The sequence below is a fragment of the Microcaecilia unicolor genome, chromosome 8 (genome assembly GCF_901765095.1).
Source record: "Microcaecilia unicolor chromosome 8, aMicUni1.1, whole genome shotgun sequence".
Lineage (NCBI taxonomy): Eukaryota > Metazoa > Chordata > Amphibia > Gymnophiona > Siphonopidae > Microcaecilia > Microcaecilia unicolor.
Genome location: NC_044038.1, coordinates 177049554 through 177070149, shown reverse-complemented (window position 1 = coordinate 177070149; position 20596 = coordinate 177049554). Strand labels below are relative to the sequence as shown.

General features: G+C 42.2%; 1 protein-coding gene across 2 annotated transcripts in view; it reads left to right on the top strand.

Moving 5' to 3' along the window:
• Positions 1-18507, top strand: part of PPP2R2B (protein phosphatase 2 regulatory subunit Bbeta) — a 239102-nt gene extending 220595 nt beyond the window's left edge. For both annotated transcript variants that reach the window (XM_030212897.1, XM_030212896.1), the window contains exons 7-9: positions 14115-14284; positions 15586-15677; positions 18027-18507. In XM_030212897.1, the coding sequence (XP_030068757.1) occupies positions 14115-14284; positions 15586-15677; positions 18027-18306 (542 nt within the window). In that variant the 3' untranslated portion in view covers positions 18307-18507. The remainder of the gene's footprint in view (positions 1-14114; positions 14285-15585; positions 15678-18026) is intronic.
• The last annotated feature ends 2089 nt before the right edge of the window (positions 18508-20596 follow it).

Here is a 20596-nt window from a genome sequence, read left to right as displayed (position 1 = left end):
GATAACCTTTGCCAGTGTCACTTTGGTGAGGAGGACATAAAAACTGGGGAATTCAGGGGACATCCACAATCCAAGCAACTTTTAAAACATAGACAGCTGCAGGAGCAGGTGTAAATCATAAGAGCATAAGAGTAGCCATACTGGGTCAGACCAATGGTCCATCTAGCCCAGTATCCTGTTTCCAACAGTGGTCAATCCAGGTTGCAAGTATCTGGCAGAAACCCAATTAGTAGCAACATTCCAGAATCCTAAAGAGTAACGACATCCCATGCTACCAATCCCAGGGACAAGCAGTAGCTTCCCTCAATAACAGGGAACTTGTCCAAACCTTTTATAAACCCAAATACGCTAACTGCTGTTACTACATCCTCCAGCATCTTTGTAACCTACCCTAATCCCACCCAAAACACGTCCAGACCTCGTCCCCTTGCTAAATGCACATATTTAAGTTTTTGAAATCAGTATTTAGACCTGAATGCAAAATACACATCTTATCCATGTCCTATTTTTGCCCGCTTAGCTAACTGCTGGGTTCTGTGGTTTATGTGTGATGATTTTTCCTGACTTGTCCAGGGAGACACAAGTAAGATTTTTTTGACCAAATGTCAGCTCTATAATAGCTCTCTGAGCATCTAAATGCAGCACTTAGGCACTCAATACTATTCAATAAAACACAAACGTAAATATTGGAACATCTATTACCCACCGATGCCCCTCCCATGTGAAACCCCCTTTGCAGTTACATGTTTGACCACTTAGAAGCTTAGTTATAGAATAGCACTTAAGTGCACAAGGGGACTTAACGGCCATTTTTCTTCCATTTTGATGCTTAATTACCAATAACTTCTGTTTGAGCACCAGAGGTTAGATACCTAACTTTTCATACCCTATAAAATTATGCTGATATCATACAGGATGAGCCTGTGTAAAGTTGTTTGAAATCAGGGTGTCTTCTTTGCTAGTGATAATTACCATGAGGTTTAATGTTGCAGGAAGCAAACATCTTTCAAGCTAACATCAAGGCAAAAGAGTGTTACGAGGAGCATAATGCGTATCTTAATTAATAAGGTACAATATAGCGGTAGAACATTAAATCCTGATGGGTAATGAAGCATGAAGCCTTTGGTCTTCCAGTACTGTGATTGAATCCTGTCTCCTTGTTCCTCAATATTACTGTGCTACTTACTCTAAGGAGACCACGGGGCTCATTTCAAAGCACTTAGATTTAAAAGTTCCATAGGTTAGTCTAAGTGCTTTGAAAATACACCTCCACATGTGCTGGGTGCTTCACATTCATCATGTCACCATTAATTTCCTATAGATGTTGTGTTCTTCTAGACCACAATGTATCTTCTGTAGTCCGTGCTGTTGTGCATTTTCTTTCTTTCCTTCCTTTAGAAAGACAAGCTCCGTTGGTGGCTGTATGCAGGGCTGGTGTTAGACATTCAGGGGCCCAGGGCAGAAACTGGGGAGGGGGGCCCCAAAGCTGGTCTTCAGCCTATGCTGTCTTCAGCTTGAGGCAGGTTTGGGGGCCTCCTGTAGTATGGAGGCCCAGGGCAATTGCCCTGTTTGCCACCCCTAATGCTGGCCCTGGCAGTATGCTTTGTTTCGCTCCTAGAGTGTCCTCTCACCTCTGCTGTGTACACAAAGCAGCCTGGGAAACTTGTTCAGTGTGACCTCACCCCTGACTTTCCACCTTGATGTTTCTTCATCCTTCTGAAGTGCAGGCTTCGGTCGACTGCAGCTCACTAGATGTGTGAAACTCAATTGAAACCGTTCATCAAAGTTCTGAGTGGGAAGCGACATAGAATTCTACGATGAATTCCCAGGGGGGAAGGGGAGGATATTTAATAATTTCACTGCTTAATCAAAATGCGACACAAAGCCCTGCATATATCCATACACGCCATTTCTGCTGCTGATCCTGGCTCTGAGCTGTGCCAGGCGTTATTAGATGAAATGTGTTACTGATAAGCTTCCAGCTCCCTTTATTTGACTTTAACACTTTAATTTCTTTCTCCACTTAATGATATCACTTAACCGCCATGGGTGAATTTCTTCATAGAGGCAGTTAATAAATCCCAATTAATAAATGGATTCTGGAGGATCTTTCAGAATTACAAATTTATTTGCTCTGATTCCATTGAAAGTCGCCCTCATCTCCTCGTGTTTTCACTGTACTCACTTACTGAAAACTAGTTCTCCTATTGTGAAATATTCTGTGGGCTGCCTTATTCCTACCATGATTTTTGTGGTCATTCTGCTTACCTCCGGGTCAGAAGATGCGAAGTGTAACTCCTTAATCTCCAACAATGCTGCTTCTTTGCAAGGCCAGTGATGGGCAGCCCTACAGGTAGCTGTAGGATCAACTAACAACAGCATTCCAACAAAAGAAACCACAGATTTTATCCTTGGCAACAGGGACTCAGTTACAAGGATCATCTCATGCATCTTGGAAAACAGTCAGCTGTCAGCATCTTGAAATGAGCTTGGTGCTTTCAGATTTTAGAATTAAGGAGCTCCTAAAGCCTCATCAACCCCTTCAGTGGCATTCACAGGCCATAGTCTGTGTCCCTAGGAAGTGCTGGTGAGAAGCAAGGCTAGGTATGTAGAGCATAAGAGACAGAAATGAGAGTGAATCACTAATTTGTACAGTTTTATTTTTTCAATTAGTCACCAATGGCAATCACAACAAAGGGACTTCATGGGGTCAATTAATGAGAAGCATAGCTGTAATCCTTCGAAACTCGACATGTCTCAGCAGATAACATTTTGATGGCATCATCAGAGCCTTTGTGACATATGAGAGAGAGTGCCTTCGTGCCTGATTTTTGACTATAATTGCCCCATATCCATAATGCAGCTTGGCATTATCCCCTGAATTGTATAAATGGTGCTTTAAATTGCATTGCGCAAACTTGGGCATGCACCCAATTTGCGCAGGCAAATTAATGGAATAAGCCAATTAGTGCAGATAATTTGAATTTTAACAAGCAGTTATTGGTGCTAATTGGCTTCAATTAAATATTACGCGCCTAAATTTAGGCATGGGTCCAAAAAGGGGGTGCAGCCATGGTAGGGTCATGGGCAGATCACAGGCGTTCCTTTAATTTATGCACGTTATTATAGAATTCAGAGGATCTGCACCTAATTTAGGTGTGGGGATTTACACCAGGGTTTTGTTGGTGTAAATGGGCACGCCTATAAGTAGTCACAGTTCCCAGTGCTAAGCACTACTCTTTTCAGCGCTGATTTTTAAGGCACCATTTCTAGAATTTGCCCCTGTCTCCTGGATTCTATATATGGCGCCTAGGTTCTGCGCGGAGATACACCCATAATTGGCATAGCAAGGTAATCAGCATTTTTAACAGCACTTAACAAGCAATAACAAGCACTAATTGGCATGGAAATCGCTAAGTGTATTTTATAAAGAACTGCACCTAAATTGCAAAGCGCGCAGTTTAAAATAAGCGCACATAGCTTAAAGGGGCATATTTATGGGTGTTTCATGGGCGTTCCAAATTTCCACTTGTAATTACAGAATACAGGTAAGTGTGCCTAAATCTACGCGCATGGATTTACATCAGGTTTTTATTGGCGTAAATAGATTTAGGCGCTACAGTATCGACTAAGCTTATTCTGTACACCGTGTCTAAATCATATAGAAAATGCTTAATTCCGCATGGATTTTTTAGCTGCCATATTTAGAGTCTGGCCCTTTGTGCTTCAGCCATGGCTCTGGTTTCAGCTGAAACTCACCAGATGTTTTCAGTGGAATCCAAAAATTTGTGCTTTGACCTCTCCTCCTCTTCCTTGAACAAGAGTTGCTTTTCCATGTCCCCTATAGGTGTCCCTGCAAGCATATCTTACAATCCATGGCAGTCTAAGAGTGTGGTTAGGTAAGGAGTGATCCCCAGGCACTCCTGCCCATACTGGCTGTACTCTAAAAATGGCCGCCATTATACCTGTAGGTGCCCCCTCAAGCTTTTCAATCCATGGCAGTCTAAGCATGTAGTTAGGGCAGGAGTGACCCCCCCCCCCCCAGGCACTCCTGCCTATACTGAATCTACTCTCAAAACAGCTGCCAATATATATACTGAGTGACAATCTTGTAAGACTGCCACAAGAGGTCACAGCAGCTATTTTGAGTGTAGAGCTGACATGGGCAAAAGCATCTGGTCACCCCTGCCCTGACTACACTACTGGACCACAAGGTAGTCTAGGAGGGGAGGGAGAGCTACTCTTGACATTCTTTTATGGATCCTCAGGAGCTTAGTCAAGATCGGGAGGCGGGGCTGGTGGTTGGGAGGCAGGGATAGTGCTGGGCAGACTTATACGGTCTGTGCCAGAGCCGGTGTTGGGAGGCGGGACTGGTGGTTGGGAGGCAGGGATAGTGCTGGGCAGACTTATACGGTCTGTGCCAGAGCCGGTGGTGGGAGGCGGAGCTGGTGGTTGGGAGGCGGAGATAGTGCTGGGCAGACTTATACGGTCCGTGCCAGAGCCAGTGGTTGGGAGGCGGGGCTGGTGGTTGGGAGGTGGGGATAGTGCTGGGCAGACTATATGGTCTGTGCCCTGAAGAGCACAGGTGCAAATCAAAGTAGGGTATACACAAAAAGTAGCACATATGAGTTGTCTTGTTGGGCAGACTGGATGGACCGTGCAGGTCTTTTTCTGTCGTCATCATCTACTATATGTGGCTGCAAACTGACAATAAGATGGGAGAGATATTCTTCCCACCTCTGGTTCAGGCATTGAATGAGATAGCCAGGAACTATAGACTATGAATCCATCTAAAACCCAGTAAGTTATACACCTTATTCCAGATAGCTACCAGTGAGCAGTGACTGAGTCTCTTTCCCCTTTCCTCTTCCTTCCCTGCCCCCACTGTCTTGGGGCTATGAACTTTGTCTTCACATCATCCCCATTCCTGGACAGCCAGAAGATCAAAATCCAGACCTATGAAGAGATCCTGGGTCTCCTACAGCTGCTCAGGACAGCAGGTTATGTATGAGATGGTTTACATCAACCATAGAAAAAACTTTTACAACAGACCTTCTGTAGGCACTGTGTGAAAGAGCCGGAAATTGGTACTCATCTCGTAGCTGGCTGCAAAGTTTTGAAGGCCAAAACTTTCTATACAGAAAAACACAAGGTGGTGCATCTCATGCCCCGGAAACATTGTAAATATTACAACACTGCAGTACCAGAACAGCACTGGGATCATGACCCTAAGAGAATTATGGAGAATGAAGGGTTTATGATCACATGGGATATTCCCATTTTGACCTACAAAAAGCTGGATGTCAGGCAACTTAATATGTGTTGAAAGAGAAAAAAATGAGAATGGCATTGAACGTAGAGGTGTCAGTCCAAGTGATTACTCTGTGAATCGTGTAGAGAGAGAGCAGATCCTCAAGTACCAAGAAATGCAGTCCGAGACCAAGAAAACGTGGCAGAAGGATGCAGAACTATTTCCCATTGTTTTCTGTGATTAAAAGGAATTTTCAGGCACCCCTGGATAGGTTGCCTGTACATGTTACATCTCATGAACTCCAACAAGCATTCTCAGTAAATTTGAGAGACTGAGATCATACTGGTTTAAGAGTGAGGGTCGTTACTATCATGGTTTGCGCAAACCAAACCTATTTGGAGACATTGTCTCAGTGTATGGTATTGCTGATGAGCACAGGATCAGCCCAACACCCAGTGGAAGGGATTTCACTAGCCTCACTAGTTTGGAAAATAGCCTAGTGGTTTAGAGAAGCAGGCTAAAACTGGGATTCAAATCCCAGTGCACCCTCTGTGGCTCCCTGTGACCTTAGACAAGTCATGTCACTCTCCATTGGCTCACATTCAACATTTAGAATATGTCCCTCTTGCACAGGGGAAGTTGTATGCAACTCAACTTGAGCCAATCTTAACAGGAGCCCATGTTGATAACTTCTCCCCATGTCTGTGTTTCTTAGCATGCAGTGTTAAAAACAAAAAATGCATGCACACATAGGTATGTTTACAAGAAATGTGCATCCCTTTATATTTTAAGGCTCACAAATACTTAATATCTGCCATGAATCAAAATCCACATTTAAAATCTGCTAAGTCATAAATCAGCTCTTCAGTCTCTGAAATGTTATCATTCACAGGTACTTTCATGTTTGTGTATCCTGCAACTGGTACAATTAAACAGGCTTCGGCCTTCATTCTCTCTTCAGCTACTGAAAGTTAATATTTCTCTCTCTCTCTGGATTCTAATTGTACATTTCTTGCTAAATATTGATTGCATTGCAATATAGAATAATGAAACTAACAGAAATTTGAGTGTATTAGCATCCACTCCTAAGGAGATGAGACCTTGCAGGTGGTTCATAAATGGGAAATATTTTCTATGTATCGAGTTTGTTCTTCTCTACCTTCACTCTGAATTTCAGTAATCAACCCTTCTTCACCTGAATAGAAATTATTTGTTCCCAGTGGAGACTCTGGGTTAGACCTGCATCGAGAGATGACCTTTAGTCAACATGCTGCTCCCTGTCAAAGGAAACTGAGTGATTGGTCCATTATTAGGTGATGATAGAATTCACCATGGAGCTGGTTGCCATGGAGCCCTGAGAGGCAGGAATGGTAAGGTTGTGTCAAGTGGAGGGCCCCATACAGTTTGTCTGTAACCATGTAATTTACAGCTAACCCCACTTTTTTAAAAAAATTGGAAGCTTTAAATAGCCTGCCCCCTTTCTCTCCATCCCCTGGAAAGAAACACAGAAACCCCCATTATATCTGTTAATTTATAGGTAAATCTGAGTCTTATCATAAGTGGATCAAAAAATGTCATGTTCCTGATTTCATAGCTCTTGGTTAATGGCCACAAATTCACATTTTATGATGACTTGTCATGTCTCCATGACTGGTGTCATTAATAAAGCACCACTGCAGACTTCATGCAGTATTGAAAGAAAAATATTTGCGGATTGCAAAGAGGCCCTCCCCTGCCCTCCCCCACCTCCACCATTACAGCACATTTTCCATCATTTGGAATTTATGCTAATCCGGCTTTAATTTCCTTCATGAACAGGTTATACAGTCAGTGATACTCAACTTCACAAGGGAATAGTGCCAGTAAAGCAAAGCATTGCATTCTGGATAATTTGTTGTGTTCAACATAACAGGAACAGAAATAGACAGCGCATATGCCACTCCGCTACTTTGTGGAAGGCAATTCAGCTAAGATAATTACTCTCTCATTCAACAATAGAAAGTGTCAGTGATTGACTTAAAATCCTCATCCTCACAGCATGCACTCATTTTAATTCAGAGGGGAAATTGTGTGAGGGCTTTTAGTATTTGGAATTTCTGGAAAAAAAAGGAGCAGTGGTTTCCTGGGTCTACTTACTTTTCATCAAAAATAAAGGTAACAGCAATGGCAGATGCTAAATGTCTAGTCCCTAATACATCAGAAACATTTGTAAATCCTTCACATCGTGGAAAAGGAGAAAAATACGAGAATAGCGTTGATAGTGGAAATCTCGGTGCAAAGTGATTATTGGAGAAAGAGATCTTCAAGGACAAGTAATGCAGTCCGAGACCAAGAAAATGTGACAGAAAGATACAGAAATATTTCCCGTTTTGGGTGCCACAGGCTTGATTTAAAGGAATTTTCAGGCACACCTTAATAAGTTGCCTAGACATGTTACATGTTATGAACTCCAGAAAGACGCTGTCTTTGGCATGATGCAAGCAGTACGGTGAGCGTTAGCTGGAAATTTGAGAGACCGAGATCATATTCCATATACCCTAGCGTGGAATGGGGTTCATTACTGTCATGGTGTGCACTTAATTAACCTATTTGCAGATGCTGCCCCTGAGAGAAATCATTTGGCTGTTTTCTTCCCATCCATCTTATGTTTCTGCTTATCTAATGGTTCACTCTCCTTAAAATTATAACCGTTCACCCATCTCGCAATGAAAAGGTTCTGTTTCAAGAAATCAGAATGCTCAGCAGACTCCACCCCATGTGTGCGTTTGTCTGCAACTGTGAAACTCAAATCATTAATGCATATTCCTCCTCATTCTATAATCTTCTGCTCCTGATTTTATGCTTATTGCGCAAAGTTGTGTGCCCAAGTTATAGAATGGTGGCAATTATACACATAACTTAATTGCTTAATTAGCTGCTAATTGGCATTAACAACCAATTATTGGATATAATTGGTTTTAATTGGCACTGATTTGCAATCACACACCTAACTGCTCTTAGTCATGATTCTATAAAGTGTGCAATTGCAAAGGAGTGTGGACCTGGGAGGGGCATGGGCGGGTCTAGCACTTACACAGTGCTGGGTTACAACACAGTAAAGGCTGAGAGCCGCTAGTCTCATACCCATATTATTGAGACCTTCTCTATTAGTGACAGGAAGGCCAGACTTCTTGTGACTCTTAGTGACAACAAGGAAATGAGTGTTGGTGCCATAATGCTTGAAAGATGGCAAAGAACGCACACAATCATATTTGCAAGTTGTAATGTATCTTTTCCAGGTTTTTTGCATGCACATGGGTTCATATGTGAAACTTGCTCAAACTTGTTATTGAGGTGAAGGATCGTGTAAATAAGCACTCTGGCAATTCTTGCACAGTGAAGTTTTGCATGGAAAAATGTGCAAACTGAAGATTTTGGGCAAAATTTAACTGTAGAGAAGTAGTTAAGTTTTTTTTTTTTTTTTTTTGCAGTAATGTCTTCAATTTTGGGAGGACTTTACCACAAAAGAAATCTGTGAACCTATTTTGCATATCATGCAAATAATCTGTTATCAAAACAAATATTGCACATTAATAACCCTTTTCTCTAATCTGCCCATGGGTTCTTGCGTGGGCTTCCTAGTTTGCTTAGTACCATTGGGTCCGTCCAGTTTCCTAGTTTCATTCCTGAGCAGACTTTTCTTCACTGTTCGTAATCAGTGTTCTTCTTTTCTATGGGTCTTTTCCTTCTTTGTTATTATGGATAGAATCTGCTTTCAGTAATTTTAAGTGTTTACAGTGCATCAAATTTCCTTTTAGATCCTTCATTTTAAAGAGAACTTGTGTTCTCCACTGTTCCCTTATGAGGAAACAAAGAAATGTCATGTGACAAAAGCAGTGATGTCCTGTAAGGGGTCAGGCTTCTACAGCTAGGAAATATCTCTGTAATGGACAGGACGACAGAGTAGAAAGTACGTTCCAATTGATGTTTTTCTGCCATCAACTGCTGTGTGACTGTATTGGCAAGAGAGAGGAGTAGCCTAATGGTTAGAGCAGTGGGCTGAGATCCAGGGAAGCCAAGATTCAAATCCCACTGACCCTCCTTGGGATCTTGGGCAAGTCACTTAACCCTCCGTTGCCTCAGGTAGAAACTTTAGGGGTAGATATTCAGTGGGAATTAATTGTGTATGAAAGCTGTTACCTGGTTAAATTCCGCTGGCCATCTCTGCCACCAATAGTGCCTGATGAATATCAGCTGTGACCGCCATGGGCGGTTGTTAACTCTGTGACGGTCTAGGAGCAGAGTTAAGGTGGAGCAGATTTTCAGTCTGCTAAATGGATTAGAGCCCTGATAAAGTTAAGACAGCAGAAAGGTATTAATATGGGTACTGGTCAACCAGTACTTGATAACTTCTGCAGCCGGACAGTATTCAGATATTCATTGAATATCTGGGTCAAATTCAGCACATGTTGATCAGTGACTTCAAATTCACTGACCTCCATGGGCTGGGGAATTAGATTGTGAGTCCTCTGTGGACAGGAAAATACCTTGTGTACCTGAATATCAGTCATCTTGAGCTGCTTCTGAAAAGGTGGGAGCTAAATCCAAAAATGTTCCTCTCTGTATTGTGTTTGTTTCCTCCTACAATACACATATCCTTCAAGGGCAAATATTCTCAACCCAGTGCTCGGGACACTGACGACTGGGTTGAGAACTTCTGTTCTAGGGCAAGAGTTCAACCCATTCCTCGGGACACACTAAACCAGTCAGGTTTTCAGGATACCCATAATGAATATCTAATATAATAAAACGCACCGTGAACGTTCTAATGAGGACAACGTTCTGAAAGGGTTCGTGGGGTTCGTGGGGTTCGTGGCGTTCGTGTTGTGAAGCCAGCCAGGCTGCCAGCCGTCTCTGCCCCGCCGTCGCGTCAAACGTCATGACGTCGACGGCGCAAAAAAAAAAAAAAAACAAAACGCAGCGTCAAGGAAGGAGGCGGCGCTCCCGACGTCGCTAGCCTTCCCTTCGCTGTGTTCCGCCTTCTTCTGACGTCAAGGATGACGTCAGAAGAAGGCGGAACACAACGAAGGGAAGGCTAGACGTCGGGAGCGCCGCCTCCTTCCCTGACGCTGCCGGAACCGCCGCCACGGAGGTAACTTTAAAAAAAAAAAAAAAAAGATGTAGGGGGAAGAGAAGAGGGTGGGCAGTTGAACAATGGGAGCGGGAGGGCAGAGGAGAAACGACAGCAAGGATGCGAAGGGGGGGGGGGAAGAAGAGGGCGGGACATGCTGGGACATGGGAGACAGAAGAGCATGGATGCGAGGGGGGGTCATGGAAGGGAGAGAGGGGAATTGCTGGAAAAGGATGAATGGAGGGGGCAGGGGACAGAGAAGCATGGATGGGCATGGATTGAGATGGCAGGGCTCAGGGTGAGAGGGGAATTGATGGAAAAGGATGAATGGAGGGGGCAGGGGACAGAGAAGCATGGATGGGCATGGATTGAGATGGCAGGGCTCAGGGTGAGAGGGGAATTGATGGAAAAGGATGAATGGAGGGGGCAGGGGACAGAGAAGCATGGATGGGCATGGATTGAGATGGCAGGGCTCAGGGTGAGAGGGGAATTGCTGTAAAAAGGATGAATGGAGGGGGCAGGGAACAGAGAAGCATGGATGGGCATGGATTGAGATGGCAGGGCTCAGGGTGAGAGGGGAATTGATGGAAAAGGATGAATGGAGGGGGCAGGGGACAGAGAAGCATGGATGGGCATGGATTGAGATGGCAGGGCTCAGGGTGAGCGGAATTGATGGAAAAGGATGAATGGAGGGGGCAGGGGACAGAGAAGCATGGATGGGCATGGATTGAGATGGCAGGGCTCAGGGAAAGAGGGGAATTGCTGGAAAATGATGAATGGAGGGGGCAGGGGACAGAGAAGCATGGATGGGCATGGATTGAGATGGCAGGGCTCAGGGAAAGAGGGGAATTGCTGGAAAATGATGAATGGAGGGGGCAGGGGACAGAGAAGCATGGGTGGGCATGGATTGAGATGGCAGGGCCAGGGAGAAAGGGAATTGCTGGAAAAGGATGAATGGAGGGGGCAGGGGACAGAGAAGCATGGATGGGCATGGATTGAGATGGCAGGGCTCAGGGAAAGAGGGGAATTGCTGGAAAATGATGAATGGAGGGGGCAGGGGACAGAGAAGCATGGATGGGCATGGATTGAGATGGCAGGGCTCAGGGAAAGAGGGGAATTGCTGGAAAATGATGAATGGAGGGGGCAGGGGACAGAGAAGCATGGGTGGGCATGGATTGAGATGGCAGGGCCAGGGAGAAAGGGAATTGCTGGAAAAGGATGAATGGAGGGGGCAGGTGACAAGAAGCATGGATGGGCATGGATTGAGATGGCAGGGCTCAGGGAGAGAGGGGAATTGCTGGAAAAGGATGAATGGAGGGGGCAGGGGACAGATGGCCATGGATTGGGAGGGCAAGGCTCACACTCTCTCTCTCATATACAATGTCTTTCTGACTCTCACTCTCACACACTCTGTCTCACAATGTATCACATTCACTCTCTATGTGCCACACAGTCACTCACACACTCGCTTGGTCTCATACACTCACTCTCACAGAGAATCTGTGTCTCACACACACTCTCTCTCTCGCACACACACACTCTCACACTGTGTCTCACATACACACTTGCACACACTCTCATTCTCACACACACACTCTCACAAACACACTCACACCCAGACTCACTCTCTCTCTCACACACACACACTCACACTTTCACTCTGACTCTCACACAGTCACTCTCACGTACACTCTCCCAAACATACACACTCCGAGGAAAACCTTGCTAGCGCCCGTTTCATTTGTGTCAGAAACGGGCCTTTTTTACTAGTAATGAATATGAATGAGATAGATTTTGCATACAATGGAGGCAGTGCGTGGATACCTTAAAAATCAGCCCGGCTGGGTGTTTCCTGAGAACTGAATTGAGAAGTGATTGATGAAGTTATTAGAATGGTTTCGACTACCCAAGTTTCGGATCCTTATCTAAAGAGAATTCTGAGATGTATAGTTACTTTTAAAATGACAGATTAAAGGAGCAAAGGCACTGGTTAACCATGAAGGAAGACCGTTGCGTACCAGCTCAGGGCTATTTACCCCTCTGTATAGCAGTGTGAAAGCTGCAGCAGTTTCCAGCTGAGCTAGAAGCCTAGAAAGAAAAATGAAAATTATCAGCCTGCGTTTTTCTTCCAGCCCCCCCCCCCCCCCCCCCCACACACACACACAATAATTTCTCCAATCTACAGTGTTAATTAATTTTGCACTTTTATTGCTGGACACCATGACAAATGCTTTTGAAATGATGTAACCATTAAGAGGCATCATGAGGCAGGCCCAGCTGGTGGCTGCATGGAAGCTGGTAGGTGTCACACATTATGACAGGTCTTGAAATTGAGAGAGGGTCTCTGCAGGCCAGGGAAGATCATTTGTATCTCTTCCTTTTTGTAATCTGCAAGTCAGCAGAATTCCTCCTGGCTACAAAAGTCCAACCTGTTTACACTGTGAGTAATGCTGTATCGGATTTGTAGAGGTGTCAGTTGTACCCAGCATATTCAGGCATTTTTCCTGTCCTCCAGAGTGCTGTCTATCTTTTATGATACAATAATAAAACAGATGGTAAAAAGAGGACAACCATTTGCACTCGGTGTGACAGTTTGCAAGCTAAGCTCACTCCACTCCTATTTGTCATAACATTTTAGCCCACTGTAAGAGAGACTGGCTGGTTGCCAGAATCCAAGCCCCGTGTTGTATGCTTAAGTCAAATGAATAAAGACATCAACAAAGGAGAATGAAGATGCCAGACCCGGATTTAAATTTTTATTAACATTTCCAAAGTAGAAATTGCTTGTAAATCATAAATTTCATAAATAGGAGAAAGACCTTTATGTCAAATGTCCATGAACCAGCAGAAATCCACCGAAGCGGAGAACTCTGAAATCCCACGGGATACAGTAAATTGGTTTATAAGCCACGTGATTAGAGGACGTATTGTTCTTCTACATTTCACCCATGGTCTTTTTCATGACCTTTCCTTTCTATTTTTTACATTGAAAAGATACTACATTGGAAATTTTTTTTCCCCCAGTTGTCATCAATAGACTTCTGAAGCAGGTCATAGGCTGAAACACAGTGCTGTGTTGAGTCTTTTATCAATAAATCTTCCTTAAAGTGTTAAGGTTGTTCTTCTCATTTCTGGAGTCCATGATCGATCTCCCAAATGTCCATGAACAACTAGAGATCTGTCTAAGAGATAGCTTCTTAAAAAAACAACAACTTTCTACAAAGATATTTTTAAGTGGAAGTGGGGACATCAGAGGTTTTTCTAATGAAAAGGTAATAATATTAATGGTCACAAAGCTCGATTTATGTCCAGACTTCTCTAAAAAGGTGTCTCAATCATCTGTTCACCACAATTTGTTCATTAGTCCCAATACTAATATTTTTGGTGAAATCCCACATATATCCCAAATCTCCAAAGTACACTGACTCTGTCTACAAAAAAATGTTTTGATGTTGATGTTGGGCAGTTATGAAGAAGATGAACAGTGTGGTTTTCAGATAAGTAATTCATGACTGATTTTATCAAGGAATAAACAAAAATAAATTAAAATGTCTTATTTTGGAGATTTTGAGAAATTCCAGCTGAGAAATCTATGATTTCACACAGTCCCTTGGTACTGGAAACTGTTCTCGCATAAGAGTTCTTTCTGTAAATTAACAAGGGAGAACAGAGTCTATTTTTGACTTGTTCCAGTGTTTTCACTGGTCTCTTTTTTTAACATACCAGTGTACATTTGTTTTCTTTGTTATGTAGTTTTCGAAGAACCTGAAGATCCAAGTAACAGATCCTTCTTTTCCGAGATCATTTCCTCAATTTCAGATGTGAAATTCAGTCATAGTGGGAAGTACATCATGACCAGGGATTATCTCACCATTAAAGTCTGGGACCTGAACATGGAGAACAGACCAGTTGAGACTTACCAGGTATGTAGCATTTCCTTTCAGCACAGTCAAGAGAGAGATGGGAAAATTATTAAAACATTTATTCAGGATAATTGTAATTGTTCATAATGGTTGCCTTCACCTAGACCAATGCTTCTCAAGCCAGTCCATGAGTACCCCAAAGTTAGAATGGTTTTCAGGATATCCACAATGAATATGCATCAGATAAGTTTGTATACAATGGACGCACTGCATGCAAATCTGTCTCTTGCATATTCATTTTGGACTGGCTACAGGGTACTCCAGCACTGACTTGAGAAACAGTACCCTGGCAACAGCATAAAAGAGCCAATGCTTTCTAGTCATCCTATAATGTCAAGGGGCAGTTTCGTTGCCACCAACAACTTGCTACAAGAAAAGATAAACTCAGTCCATGATGACATTTCCATCAGTCCACATTGTGGTAGTTACTAGGGTCAACTTGAGTCCAGATATTCAGGACAGGCATAACCAGTCTTTGTTTTACCCTACAGCCTGGTGAGACTTAGGGGGTAATTCTAGAACTTGGCACCGTGATGTAGGTTCCACAAGGATGTGCACCGAGTGTCAATTCTATAATGGCAATTGGGTAATGCCTCAGCCATTGTAGAATAGTGTAAAGCTGTTTTGAGTACCCCAGATTTTAGGTGCAACCACTTATGCAAAGTGCCAAGTGATTGAAGTGGAGAAAGGGAAGATCTTCAAATGAAAGTGATGCAGTCTGAGACCAAGAAAACATGACAGAAAGATATAGAAATAGTCCACATCATATTTGGTGCAACAGGCTTGATTAAAAGAAATTTTCAAGCATACAGTGATAAATTGCCTATTCATGTTACATCTTATGAACTCTAGAAGGAAGCTCTCTTTGATGTGATACAAGTACTACGCTGAGCATTAGCAGTGAATTTGAGAGACTGAATGTGCATGAGATAGATTTGCATGCACTACCCGCATTGTATGCAGATCTGTTTCATGCATGTTCATTGTGGATATCCTATAAACCTGACTAACTAGGTTTGTCCTGTGGGCAGGATTGATAACCACTGCCCTATATATATATATATATATATATATATATATATATATATATATATATATATATATATATATATATATATATATAATAGGGCAATATAATATATAAATAGGCATATATGCATTGGCTTTTGAGTATTTGTCCTGCTGCGTTTGATTTATTGTTGATGGTACTCTACTAACCTGCAGTCATCTGTTGATGGCACTGAAGTACGTGCATCGGAATGTTTCTCCCATTCAGTGTCTGCATCTCCTTTTGGCACTAGGTCCATGATTATCTCCGAAGCAAGCTGTGTTCGCTGTATGAGAATGACTGCATATTTGATAAATTTGAGTGTGTTTGGAACGGATCGGACAGGTGAGATAAGCTGCTGCTTCCTCTGTTCTTTTCCTGTGCTTTGCATTGACGCTACCTCTCTTGTTGTTCACATTAAGGGGCTCTTTTACTACAGTGTGTTAAGCACTTACCCCGGGATTCTATGTATCACGCCTAGCATTGTGCTCAGAAATAGACACCCAAACTTTACGCACCAGAATTATGCCTGCTGAAATGCTGAGCCAATATTCTATAGCTATATACAACTTTTTTGAATGCCCTGACACAACCATAGCCGCACCCTCTTTTGAGATAAACACTATGGGAATTAGGTGCACTGCCTTATAGAATGGTGCGCAGCCAGATGCATGCGCAAATTCTAATGGGTAGCAATTAACTTCAGGATTTGGTTGTTAGCAACCACTTATTGATGGTTAACAGCTCATTAGTCAATTAATTTGCATGTGCATCTTGGGAGCACACCCAAATTCAGGTGCACAAATCTGAGCGCCATGTATAGAATCCATTGATTAATGCGTACTTGACTGCGCACCTGCGGGTTTTGTGGCAATTTGCCTGTTACCACACATTCACCCAAATTCTATATATGGCGTTTTAACTTAATTGACTAACAAGCCAATCAGTGATGATAAATGGTACTTAACAACCAATTAGCAGCAATAATTGGCTTTAATTAGAATGCATGCACACAACTTTCTAGGCGTATTTTACAGTGCGGTGTGCATAAATTCTAATGCATGCGGTTGAAAAGGGGGCATGGCCATGGGCATAGAATAGATGAGTTGTGGGTGTTTCAAAAAAACTATGCGCACTATTATGGAATACACCCAATCTGCGCCTAACTTATGTGCAGGTATTTAGGCCTGGTTTTAGGTGGCCTAAATGGCTGCACCTACATTTTAGTCACACGAAAGGAGTGTGCGCATATTCTATAAACTACACCTAACTTTACGTATAGTTTATAGACTCATGCTAACCGCATGTCTTTTCGGCGCCGATTTGTAAGGCATCATTATAGAATTTGGCCCAATATGTTTATACTTATGTTTATTTAGTACTTCATAATCCACCAATTTTTTTACAGGTCTCAGCGGTTTACAAACTAAAATCATTAATCAATAGAAAAGAACGCCATAGTTTATAGGACAGAGCAAAACAGTCAAGCCACATTCACACCAAGGGTACAGATTAGTCCTAATTTTCACTACTGACTATGAAAGAGTTGCAGAAACGCTGGATTCATCTGCAACCATAGTAACATAGTAAACGACGACAGATAAAGACCTGAATGGTCCATCCAGTCTGCCCAACAAGGTAAACTCATTTTACATGGTATGCGATACTTTATATGTATCCTCAAGTTTCATTTGTCCAAAGATAATTGAACACCAAAAGCCAAGTCAAAAAAGAAATATGCTTTAAGAAGGGCCTTAAATCTAGAAAATGACTACTCCTCTCGCAGGTAGGGGGCAAATTATTCCTTAGGAAGGGGGCAAGAAAAAATAGGCTGAATGCCGAGTGGCTTCGTAGTGGGCACGTTTGGGTGAAGGAAGAACCAGGCAAAGAGAATCCAAAGATCGTAACAATCATGCCGGAGTATTAGTGAAGAGTGACAGAAGCAAGGTAAGAGCCCTGTGAGCAAGATATAAGATGTTAAACCAACATCTATAACGAACTGGTAACCAATGCAATTGAATAAGAAGAGGTGAAACATGATCCTGCTGTTTAGCCTGACAGAGAAAACGTGCAGCTGAGTTATGAAGAATCTGAAGGCGGCGAAGAAGACTGGAGGGAATTCCACAGTAAACAGAGTTACAATTAAATTTCATGTTGCTGAAGTAATCAGAATTTTTCTAGCAGGGGGCGTGAGATAGGCAGAGTGAGAGTGGAAGCCCCATTGTAAAGACCCTCTTGCCTGCCAAATGTACAAAATACTGAAAACATGCTTCTAAAAGGAATGTCCCAAGTGAGTTTCACATGTATCATGACATAGAGGAGGATTCTGAAATTTTCTCCAAAGTGAGAAGCCTTCCAGTGTCGATGAGTAGTATTTTCTTTACCTGGAATAACTAACCAGTGCGTTAAATGGCTATTGGCTGTATCGTAATTGGGGCTATGAACTGATCTTGTGTTAAGTATTGTGTACTTTTTAAAAATTCCTATTATAGTTGTGGTTCCTCTTCCAGACTGTAAACATATGGACTAGTTCCATTACCATTATTCATTCTTTGCTTAAAGATTTCGCTAGGAATTGTCCTTGTGTAATTGTTATGAAAGATTAATAAACACAAAACTTTAAAATAGTAGAATTCAATATCAGTGTAGAACCATGATAAATGCTGGGCAACTGAACAAAATTTTGTTTTCTAGTGTCATTATGACGGGGTCCTACAACAACTTCTTCAGGATGTTTGACCGCAACACGAAGCGCGATGTGACGCTAGAAGCTTCCAGAGAGAACAGCAAGCCCAGGGCCATTCTAAAGCCCCGGAAAGTGTGCGTGGGTGGGAAGCGGAGGAAAGACGAAATAAGCGTGGACAGTCTGGACTTTAGTAAAAAGATCTTGCATACAGCTTGGCATCCTTCAGAAAATATAATCACCGTAGCTGCAACAAATAACCTGTATATATTTCAGGACAAGGTTAACTAGGAAGATACAGCTATTTTCTAATCTCATGGACGCAACACTTGGAAACCCAGGTTTTAAATGGGGTTCTTTTGTTGTTTATTTTCTTGGTACCTCCACGTGAATAACTGGTGGGAGGTGAGCAACCAAGGCTCCAAAATGTCCCGTTGAGCCTAAGAAGACATCAGGCACCATACCATCGAGAATTGAGAGTTTACAAGGCTCAATATAGTTCTTCAGCAGCCACCATCGATTTCCAAAGTCCTCACCTACTGTTTGGGGGATTTTTTGGGATGAGGGGGCACCATGTGTTTCCTGATTTTTAAACCAGGAATAACGGAGCACTGAACAAAGAGAGAACATGCAGAAGAAAATAGCAAGGAATTTTCAAAAAAGGAACCAAGCCCATTTTTTTCAACAATAAAATACATTGTTCTTGTCATATATTACAAGGAATTCACATTTTTTTTGTTTAATTTTGTGTTTACCAAGTGTCTTTGGTAAATAATTAGGCTCATTATATTTTTGTGCTTTTTGGAGTAACTTTTTTTTTCGTGGGACTGTGTAACTAACCCTACAAAACTGGTTGCGCTGGATGGGTTCTGAAGCAGTATCCATGGAATATCGTATTCCAATGCATTGGCATTCACACGTCATGTCCTGCAGAGAATCTACAGGGATCCTACACTAGAAAACTGTGGTGCCTTTTGGGTATATGCAAATACCTGCCCAATCCTTCCATAAACTTTTTTTTTACAAACCAAAATTACTTTGGGTTGTTACTGATCAACGTAATTCACTATGGTAATTTAATTGCTCAATTTTTAACCTCCTGCACAACTTATTTAATTTATTTATTTTGGAAAGGAAAATAAATGAAAGAAAGCATTGCTAATTTACACTATAGCACATCCTAAAGGTCTCAGTTGCTATTAGCATACCTGACTGCTTTGAAGAGGTCCTTCATGGACTCAACGGACAACCCATGACAACTACCCGTTTTGCATGACCAGACTTTCCTTTTCTATTGTAACCCAGATAATAATTATTTGGTCTTTCCCTCCCCTCCTTGTCCTCCAACCCACCCCTCCATACCTTAATGAAAGAAGAAAATTAAATAAATAAAAGTTTAAACTTGTCAAATTTGGTGATTAGCGTGTTTCAAGCAAACTTGAAGTTCAATCAGCAGTAGAAAGACAGGTTGGGCTGTTGTAACAACTGACCGTCCTGTCAGGAGACACATCATGGTTCATCCCATAGGAACATGCAGTTCTTTAAAATGAAATAAAACATAGTGAGGGTATTTCTTATGATTTTTGTTTCTGCAATAAAAGAAGACAAAAGCCTCCTGAAGTTTGAATGTTCGGGGAGGAGGTCATTTGGTACGATCCAAATTGTTTCCGTGTACTCATTTACTGACTGAAATAGATGGATGGCTGAGTTGGCTAGAGGCTGGCTACCTAAAAGAAATCCTATGTTAGCATAAGATTTGAACTCAGGCCATGGAAGCAGTAGGCAAGTGAACTATCAATTTCAACTATGAAGTACATTTGCATATGCCTTATTTCCAATGTGTGCAGATTTAACTCATGCATATTCATTGTGCATATCCTGAAAACCTGAGGGGTGGTGGGATTGTGGGGTCCACAGGACAGTTTTGGGAAGAACTGATCTAATCTATACACATAAGATAGATATGATTACTATAAATCAGTGTATATATATATATATATATATATATATATATATATATATATATAAACCTCTCTCATGGCAGCATGTTTACATGTGTCAATCAGTTCTAGGATACATTGCTGAACAGATTAGGACTTTTCAGCTTGAAGGAGAGGACCGAGAGGGGATATGATGGTGGTAAATAGGGATCAGTTGCTTTTGCCTGTTTATGGTGAGTCTTATGCTCTTAACCAGACATACTACTACTACTAATCATTTCTATAGTGCTACTAGGTGTACACAGCACTGTGCACATTAAAATCAGGTACTTTCTCTGTCCCTAGAGGGCTCACAATCAAAGTGTTTGTACCTGGAGCAATGAAGGGTTAAGTGACTTGCCCAAGGTCACAAGGAATCGAAGCCAGACTGCCAGGCTCAAAGCTAAGCCCACTGCACTAACCATTAGGCTACTCCTCCCACAGTCAAGAACATTCTGAAAGACTATAAAACCCATCTGGCCAAGCTCTTTGTGAAGAGATGCTAATAGGAGCTTTAACAGTGAGTCTTTCTTTTTAAGGAAAGATGGGGGCACAAATAGAGAGCCCAGTCATTACTGACCTCTTTCAAGCAATTCTAAACG